Source organism: Bos grunniens, chromosome 9 (assembly GCF_055505025.1).
Source record: "Bos grunniens cultivar Pamir isolate PY7600 chromosome 9, Bosgru_T2T1.0, whole genome shotgun sequence".
Classification (NCBI taxonomy): Eukaryota; Metazoa; Chordata; class Mammalia; order Artiodactyla; family Bovidae; genus Bos; species Bos grunniens.
The window spans coordinates 103,763,227-103,773,239 of record NC_141173.1 but is presented as its reverse complement, the minus strand read 5'-3'; the positions used below and the strand labels follow the sequence as shown (position 1 = coordinate 103,773,239).

General features: G+C 46.0%; 1 protein-coding gene across 2 annotated transcripts in view; it reads right to left on the bottom strand.

The window, feature by feature from the left end:
- Nucleotides 1-3,374: 3,374 nt before the first annotated feature.
- SMOC2 (SPARC related modular calcium binding 2) overlaps nt 3,375-10,013 on the bottom strand; it is a 157,775-nt gene continuing 151,136 nt past the window's right edge. For both annotated transcript variants that reach the window (XM_086316720.1, XM_086316721.1), the window contains exons 12-13: nt 7,462-7,499; nt 3,375-4,859 (exon numbers count right to left, since the gene is read on the bottom strand). In XM_086316720.1, coding sequence (XP_086172846.1) covers nt 4,842-4,859; nt 7,462-7,499 — 56 coding nt within the window. In that variant the 3' untranslated portion in view covers nt 3,375-4,841. The remainder of the gene's footprint in view (nt 4,860-7,461; nt 7,500-10,013) is intronic.

Here is a 10,013-nt window from a genome sequence, read left to right as displayed (position 1 = left end):
CAGACCCAAGGGGCCTGGGAGGCTGAGCCTGGGGACCCACTTGGAGCCCAGGGGTGGTTCACAGATGCGAGCAGACAGGTCACAAGATGAGGTTTGAAATGTGCTCACAGTTGGGTAAGTCATACAGTGCTTCAGCCCCAGCCACGCAGAGACACACCGCAGGCCCCTCATCCCGGAGCAGTGGCGAGGCACGGGGCCGGCCCAGCAGAGCCCTGCCAGCCAGCCAACATGCAGAGAGTGACAAGAATAGACAGGGTGGGAGAGACTGTGGAGTTTTGGGTGGTTTGTTTACAGCTTTGTAGTAAAAAAGTAGCTAATACAGCTTTTTAGAGTGAAGAAATACAAAAATGCCTAAGCATCTAAGTAATCAAAAATGCTTTACAAATTTTGGCCCCTGTGGTATGTGCTGTGCTCAGGTCACTCAGTTTTATCTGACTCTTTGTGACCTTTAAACTGTAGCCTGCCAGCTCCTCTGTCCATGGGATTTTCCAGGCAAGAATACTGAAGTGGGCCGCCATTTCCTTCTCCAAGCCTCTGTGGTAGTATATGGTATTAGGGAGAAAACCATCGCCACCACCATCATAACCATCATCACCATCACCTTCGCCCTGATCACCATCATCACCATCATCATAACCATCACTGTCACTGCCAGCACCATCATCCCTGGGACCACCATCACCATTATCATCACCATCAGCAGCATCACCACCACCATCACCATCATCACCATCATCATAACCATCATGATCACCATGATCACAATCACCATTATCATCACCACCATCACCACCATCATAATAACCATCATCACCACCATCACCATCACCACCATCATCATAACCATCATCACCATCATCACCATCACGGTCACCCTGATCACCATCATCACCATCATCACAACCATCACCGTCACTGCCAGCACCATCATCCCTGGGACCACCATCACCATTATCATCACCATCAGAAGCATCACCACCACCATCATCATCATCACCATCATCATAACCATCATGATCACCATGATCACCATCACCATTATCATCACCACCTTCACCACCATCATAATAACCATCATCACCACCATCACCACCACCACCATCACCATAACCATCATCAGCATCATCACCATCATGGTCACCCTGATCACCATCATTACCATCATCATAACCATCACCGTCACTGCCAGCACCATCATCCCTGGGACCACCATCACCATTATCATCACCATCAGCAGCATCACCACCACTATCACCATCATCACCATCATCATAACCATCATGATCACCATGATCACAATCACCATTATCATCACCACCATCACCACCATCATAATAACCATCATCACCACCGTCACCATCACCACCACCACCATCATCATAACCATCATCAGCATCATCACCATCACGGTCACCCTGATCACCATCATCACCATCATCATAACCATCATCGTCACTGCCAGCACCATCATCCCTGTGACCACCATCACCATTATCATCACCATCAGAAGCATCACCACCATCACCACCACCACCATCACCATCATCACCATCATCATAACCATCATGATCACCATGATCACAATCACCATTATCATCACCACCACCATCACCACCATCATAATAACCATCATCACCACCATCACCATCACCACCACCACCATCATCATAACCATCATCAGCATCATCACCATCACGGTCACCCTGATCACCATGATTACCATCATCATAACCATCACCATCACCATGATCACCATCACTGTCAGCACCATCATCCCCATGACCATCACCATCACCATCACCACCATCACCATCACCATGATCACCATCACCATTATCATCACCACCAGCAGCAGCACCATCATCCTCCTCCTTACCACCATTTTCACCGCCACCGTCACCACCGCCCACGGGCCTCTTACTCTCTCCCCCTCACTTTCTGTCCGGCCCGGCTCTGTTGTTTGCATGATCTGGCGTCCACTTGGCAGCCTATGATGATGTCAGTCATTTCTGCACATGGGTTACAAAAAAGCTGACACCTTCCATCTTGATAACTTTAGAAAATTCCGGTTATGACTTTCATGGGCATGATTTATGAGTTGGTCAGTGCACTTCTAAATAATCTTCCACTTGGAGATTTTTGACAAGGAGGCAGGAGAGCGTTTTTCAACATGAGAAGGAGGGGAGGGCCTTGGGGGAGGGAGGCATCTATCACTAGAAACAGCTGTGCCAGGTACGTAAGGGAAACGATTCCTGTTTTCATTTAAAGTCTTAATAGCTAGCAATAAGAACCATCTGCTCCAGCCCTGGCGTGTGGGCCCACGGGCTCCATGGCTCTGTCGTCCCTCCAGCCTATGTGCCTTTGTTCAGGCTCTGAGCCTCCTTGGACACTCGTCCTCTCCTACCTGCTCCAGAACCAGTCCAAATGCCACCCCTTCAAGGAGTGCTTCCTGGCAGCTTCCTCTTAACTCCTTTCCAGTAGCAACTTGATTGCACAATTGAAATGCTAAGGTTGAGTTTTACAAAGACGACGCTTTTCTTAGCAGAGAAAGAAATAGAGCGGCTGAGGGGAGATTTACTAGGAAGGGACAGAGAGCCCTAGAGGAAGCATGGCCAGCCAAGAGGCTGCTGTGCGGGCCGCACCGTGACGGACCAGTTAACGCGGCTGATTGGTGTATTTGAAAACTACTCAGAAAGTAGATCTTGAAAGTTTTCATCACTCGGGGGAAAAAGCAACCTTTTTTTGGTACCTGTGTGAGAGACTGGATGCTCTGTAAACTTACTGTGACAGGCGTTTCATGCCGTACGGAAGGGACATAATCACGCCATACGGAAGGGGCATCATCACGCCAGGCATCTTGCCCTTCACGGCCCTGCATGTCAGTTACATCTCAGCAGAACCGAGGGGAGCAGCCCCCACTGCAGCAGGAGCCACAGAGAGTCTAACCGAGGACGGGAGACTGGGGCTGGGGGCCAACGGTCTGCCAGGGTTTCTGGAGCTGTGATGTGAGCAGCATTAGCTCTAACCATGACAAGAACATTTCTGTCTCTTCTGTGGTCCACCCAGCATCTGGCAGCACAGGAAGTCCTCCAGCCCTCAGTTCCTTGTGAGTGGACGGCCGCTTCCCATCACGAGGATGAACACGTGTGCCCTTTGCACCAGCCTGCACCCTTCACACGTGGACACCTGTGCCTTCACCAGGGTGCAGGTCGCCACTTGTCATCTTGTTTGACAGCAGGAAACTGAAGCCCCCAGAGGCTCTTACCCTGAATCCCACAGCCAGAGGGGCAGCACCAGGGTCCACCTCCCCCAGCCCAGCATCCCTGTCTTGCCTCCCGACGGTAGACACCTCTAGAATGAAACAAGAGGCTGACTATGGTTTTGATAGCATATTTTATTTTAATCTAAGAAAAATGATTAAATTCAAAGTTCAGAAATATAAAAGATTATCCAATAAATTTAGGATCATAACTGTTTCTTAAACAATGGTGACACACATGGGGGCTGGTTTTTAGGCTCCAAGGTTCCACTTTGACTTTCCCGCAATTTAAACGAGACGCTGCAGGAACGTCTTCATGACAACTGTCGAGACAGATCGATAGGCTGTGTGTTGGGGGATCTGGGGCCAGGGAGATTTTTTTCCAAACCTAAAGCTCGAGCTGAGGCAGCGTCACAGCCTGTCACTCCACTCCACTCCGGGGAGCCCGTGGGCACATCACGGAGGCGGGGCTCCAGCCCTGACGGGGGCAGCCAGCTGGCCCGAGGCCCAGCCCCGCTGCCCCCGTGGGGCCTTCAGCTGCCCCCATCCCTGTCCAGCCCCACTTGGGTGAATTTCCCAGTGGCCAGTCCTTCAGGAAAGAAGAAGGGAAGCGGGCACCCACAGGCCTTTGTCCCCAGCTGCCAGGACCAGTGCCCAGCACAGCCTCACTTGGCCATGCCTTCTTTAAGGAGGCCGCTCACAACTTGCTCAGGTGGCAGTTTTCCCTTCCCAGGAGCCCTGGGGTAGACCACGGACGGGTGGACAGGGGCCAGATGTAAGAGGAGAAGAAGGCTGACAAGCATGTTTGGCTGGCTGGGTCAGATCGTGATTAAATTTACCTTTCTGAACATTGGGCCCCTCCACGCTGCCTCAGGAAGGCAGTCAGAATTCTCTAGCATTTACAGCATGGTTAATCTGAGCCCAAGGCAAAACTCAAACAGAAGCTCGCAATGGAAAAACAGGCATATCAAGAAGAGTTTGAAATATCTCCTCTCCTAGCAGGGCACTACTGGTGAACACTGTGCGAGTGGTTGGATAACTCATTGCATGAGCAGGAACTCGGGAAGGAAAACCAACAAGCTAACACAGAATCCCAAGAAACAAACAAAGCCAGGACGGGGTCAGCAGGAGACTACAAATGTCTACGGGGCCATGGAGCTTCCAGCATGGATTCAGCGATGCCGCCAGGACAGTAGGCCCCTGACACAGCCAACCTGGCAGGACTACTCATGATAGTGCCCGTCAGGAGGAGGCACAGGTTGGAGCCAGGGCACCTCAGCCAAGGCTTCTGTCGGCTAACGTGTGTAGGATGAAGAAGTCAAGCTCAAATCCACTCAAAACACATCTCCACCAGCTACAGATTCTGAAGGTCAAAGAAGGACACATACATTGTATGTGATTAATTTTCTGAAGCCAGCCCTTCCATTTTCACAGATTAAAGCCATCTATTTAAATATCTCATTTCTACAAAGTGAATTTACAGTTAAAGTACAAAGTGCAAATACTATGTGTTTGTTTTGGTTTTTTTAATTGCTTTTTGTGAGGGAGTTGGCCACGTGTCTAGGACCTGTTGTGGAGTCATCTATCCTTGCTTCCTTGGCTGAAAAAAAAAAAGACAAAAAAAAGAGATGTGTTAAAACATTTGAAGCACTCATTTCTGAAAATGAAGGCTTGCCTTCCAGGAATGAAATAAATCCAGCTGACAAGAACAAAGGGAAAAGCAACATTCTACACAGAAGTGAAAAGAGGACAGACTTCACCGCGGACTGCTGTAGCTGTTTAGTCGCTCAGTCGTGTCCGACTCTTTCGTGGCTCTATGGACTGTAGCCCCCCAGGCTCCTCTGTCCATGGGATTTCCCAGGCAAGGATACTGGAGGGGGCTGCCATTGCCTTCTCCAGAGTATCTTCCTGACCCAGGAGTCGAACCTATGTTTCCTGCATTGGCAGGCAGATTCTTTACCACTGACTGACCCACCAGGGAAACCCCACTTGGGATATAAGAATCAACTTAAAAAAATAAAAGTATTTTGAGTGCTCCTTAACTTCTAGCGCTTTTCTTTCATTCAATGTTCAGAAATATAAGAAAAAAATATATCAGTAGAGGAAGTTAGCATTTATTTCACATACTGTAAGTAGCTTCAGTATATTAAACATTCTGCAGAATCGCCAATCACCATGCAGTTATCATGCAAATGTATTTTTAACAATCTAATTTATGCTTCAGATTTTATAAAGGCACGGCTGCTTTTTAACAATTTTCTTTTCATCCTTTCCATTCATTATTCCACTTCTAAGAAGAAATGCAACTGAAAAGTTTGCTTGCTAAGTTCCTGGAATTCTGCACTCTGCCCATTAAAAATCACACAGAATGAAAAGGAGAAGCAATGTGCAGCCTTCTTGGCTTATTTTTCCACATAGACCCATTCCAACCAATACAAGTCAGTTCTATTTAAAATAATGACATTTAAATATTGAGGAGACTTCTGGGTTGGCTTTTATCCCCCTGCTAAATATATGAACAGGCGGCAAGAAGAGATACTGCGTCTCCCACATTAAGGAAACAAGACATTCTATTGTAGTTAGTTGTGGAGAAAGATAAGCCATCAGCACGTTTAATCAGAGAATAAAACTGATCAGATTTGCTGGAGGAGAACTGGCACCAATGTTCTAACCTACACCCACATCGCTGGACGGCAGGCTTCTGACCGCCAAGGAATTGTGATGGAAACTGCAGAAGACACCTGGAAAAGCCGGTCACTTTCTGTTTTGTTTTTTATATTAAATATGAGCTTCATGCATCCTCTGAGATGCCCTTTATTTCCTATTCTTGTGTTTGGTTATCCATTTTTGAAAGACTTTGGTGGTTGGACTCTTGATTCCTTCAAGAAGTCTGCATGGTCTTCAGTCATTTTAATAAATGCCAGCTGCAGCGGGGCCTCACCCAGGATCATGGTTTGCAGTGATAAACGCCACAGAAAGAGCTGGGGAGACTGCTCCGGCTTCCTTTTCCGGGGAAAAGGCTCAGGAGTGAGGCCTGTGCCTGGAACAGAGTTTATTTCAGACTGAGGCAGCGCATGTGTGCCCGTCACCGTTGTTATCTTAGGAAAAAAGTCCTGTGGAAGCCTTGGGAACTCAGCCAGGTAATTGCTTTCAGACCAGCCCTGTTCTAAAGCACAAGTGATTTGCGCTGGGATTTAAAAAGTTGAAACCATAAACACTTGCTCAACAAAGACCAACCGTGTCACACATCTTTCCTAATGAAGTGGTTTTAAGTTACACCCTAGGTGTGTGCTGGAGGTCTCCACTTCAAACCCACCACAAACACAGGGGCTTGTCTTAGGAAACCGAGGCCTGACATCAAAGAGGCGAAGACAAAACGCACAACAAATTGGCCAGCCGCCTGAAGAAAGGAGGGTGTGGCCCTGGCTTCGAGGGAGGAGGAAGGAGCCGCTCCTGTTTATCTTCTGGATGAGAGTCTAGGCTTGAGAGGGCTGTGGCTGGGATGGCACGGTCATCTCTAGAGACCCAGCCTCAGAAGAGCAGAGGGGGGCTGTGCGCGAACAGAGCACGGCGCTGCGAGTCCCCTCGGAGGCGGCGCTGGGTGAAAAACGAAGGTCCCCGTCCCTGCAGTCTCCTTCACCAAACATAAGAAACAAATTACAGCTGCAAATCCTGGAGAACTGTGTAATGTGTATGTATATACACATATTCCCACAAAACAGGGGGACTCAGAAATCTTTCTCAAAATAATAAATAATTGAAATTTCAAGTAGTAAAAACAAATAATTAGGGCAAAAATCTTGACGCTGATAATTCAGCAAGTTGGTGATTTCTGACAGAATCTTGCCGGGCTCTCTGAGGCCTCACAGGCATGTCCTCAGGGCCTCACCCAGGATCACGGTTTGCAGCGATAAATACCTTAGAAAGAGCTGGGGAGACTGCTCTGGATTCCTTTTCCAGGGAAAAAGCTCAGGAGCGAGGCTCTGCCTGGAACAGAGCTTATTTCAGGCCGAGGCAGCGCATGTTTTTGAGCACAGGGAGGGACGCTGACAGTCCCTTCGGAGGCGGCACTCGGTGAAAAATGAAGGTCTGCATTTGTTTCTTTCTTGGAAGGTGCTTCACTTTCTAAATGAGCAGAACTTCGTTGTTATTACCTCAACTAAAGCAGCAAGTGATTACGGCTACACTGTAAACATACTCACCTGTCTATTAGAAGTGCTTTCAGCATTACCTCTAGGGGCTAGCGGGGAAAAAAAGAGAGAGAGAGAGAGATTAGAAACCAAATATACTTCATTAGTAAGAGGTTAAGTAGACTCTCTCAGGAAGAGAGCCACATCACTATAGGAAAGAGTCATCCGCGAGCAAACTTTGAGAAAACAGGCTTTCCACACATGCTCAGCATGGGGCATAAATAACGGACCACACAAGCCAGTGTATAAACACTTTCCACCAATACAGAGACTCTAGTCCAACTTCAGAAGACTGTTCCATTTTGCCCCAAATCCCACAGGCGTGCCCACTCGCCGTGGAGAGTGCCTTCCGTTTCTCAAGCTCCACCAGGGAGAGGCGATCCCGGCAGCGGGGACTCCAGCACAGAATGCCGATGCTTGGAAAGCTTTGGGTCTTATATTTAAGTCACGAGAATCATTTAACTGGCTTGGCTCAAAATAACTATTTCCAAATCCCGCTTGGCTCCACCTCTTGGCTCGAGCCTGTCTCAGGACAGGGACCGGGACCCCACCTGTGGAGACACTTTCCTGCCTGAAACCTCCGCCTGGAATTCCAGTCTCCCCCATCACCTCCTTAGCAAGCAGCACCCATTACAGTGGATTGTTCCTATTTATTTCACTTTTCTTTCCACCCTAAAATGTAAGCTTTAGAGGTACATGATTTTTGCCTGTCTCATTTACTGTGATTTTGCCAAGGCTTCGAGCAGGGAGCAGCAGGTAAATATCTTTGGAATGAGTCAGTAGGTGGAGGGCAGCACCCCTAACCCCAAACACCTTGATTAATTGTCAGTGTCCATTCATTCAATTAATAAACTAAAGAGCAAAATCATTCCAGGCTCAAATCTCTTCCCTTGTTGTATCGAAGCAAACGGAAACAGAGCATGATGGTTGAAACACAGATGCACTGAGCAAATTGCAAAAGCACTGAGTAAGTCGTAGCTAAGCGGACTGTATCTTTCACTCGTAGGCTTGGATGATTGAAGGATTTGGTCACGGCTGTTGCCACTCTCCATTCTGTTTGGCCTGTGATGACGACTCTACAGAGAAAGCAGGTGTTGGGCTGTTGGTCCAAATTTAGAGAATATTAAATTGATACTTTGAATCTATTCCAACCAACTGGGCTGAACAATTGCCAGATTTTTCTTGGTTTCTTTTATGGTAAATAGTCTACCGATCATTGGAGGTAGCCACAGATTAAAGTTAAGGTACAGCAAGAAAAGGTGACATTTCTACATGTCTAGAACCTTGCTCTATAGATGAAAAGAATATAAATTTCATTAATGACCCTGGGTGAAATATTCCACTCAAGACAGTAGGGAAAAATTCCATGAAGGACTTTTTTAAAATACATAAAGGGCAAAAAAGTATACTGCTAGTTAATTTGAATGAAACAGAACACATGTCATTAAAATAAATATGAAGCTGTTCCCATAAGTGAAAATAATTTTCAGTGAGAAAAGGACCGTGTACCTCCCAGCTCCCAATGCGAAGCTTAGCGATGGGTGGGCTGAGGGGTGGGGGGGAGGGTGATGTCCTGGCATCAGATATACCGATCACTTACAGGCGACCCTGTGCGTGGTGATGTGGCTCTAAGGCAATATGCCTGAGAGAATGTAGCCAGCTTGGCAACTTGGGTGAAAAACGTAATTTGGTCAAAAATGAGCATTTCCTAATTGCTGATTTTCTGTACAATTGTCATTTTAGAGGACCATGAAGACATAATGTCATCTTTTGTGAGTTTTTTCCTGAACCCTTGGAAAATATTTTTTCTATGTTATATCTTTTCTCAATATTTTTCAGGATATTTTCTCGTTTTTTAATTTTTTGTAATAGCAAAAATTGAGATCATGCTCCCAATAATGTCTTAGTTGCAAAAATTTAAATGCAAAAATCTTGTTTAATTGCTTAAAGTAAAAATAAATGTGATTAAGTATATATATTATGATCCCATTTTGTAGTGAAAATCATAGTGCGTAAATATGTATGTGTTTGTTGTGGTTCAGTGGCTAAGTCATGACCTCACGGACTGTATGTATATATGAACAGAAATAGTGGTTGTAAAGCTATAGATCTGGTCTGATTTTTGTCTCAAAATAAAAGATCACATGTTATTTATGTTTTTTATTTGATTTCCCATATTTTTTAGAATAAAAAAATGCATTGTTAAGTAGAGAGCAAAAAAAGAGAGAGAAACTGGTAACAACTTGGGTTTTTAGAAATAATCCCTCCTGAATATTTATGTTTCTTTGACTTTTCCCTATTTCAAATGACAAAGATAGGAAAAAATAAACAATAATAAAATTGAAAAAAACTAACAGTAGGAAAAAAACTAAGAGAAATTCAGCAAAAAAAGAAAAAGAAAAGAGCTGCAAAATCAGCTAACTTTTTATCCAAATCGCCAATGCTCATTTTTTAACAAATTGTCATTTTTACCACATTAGTTTATTTGGGGGAGGTCAGGGGCCGTCTTTCCTCATAGCTGAGTCAGTAAAGAATCTGCCTGCAAGGCAGAAGACCTGGGTTTG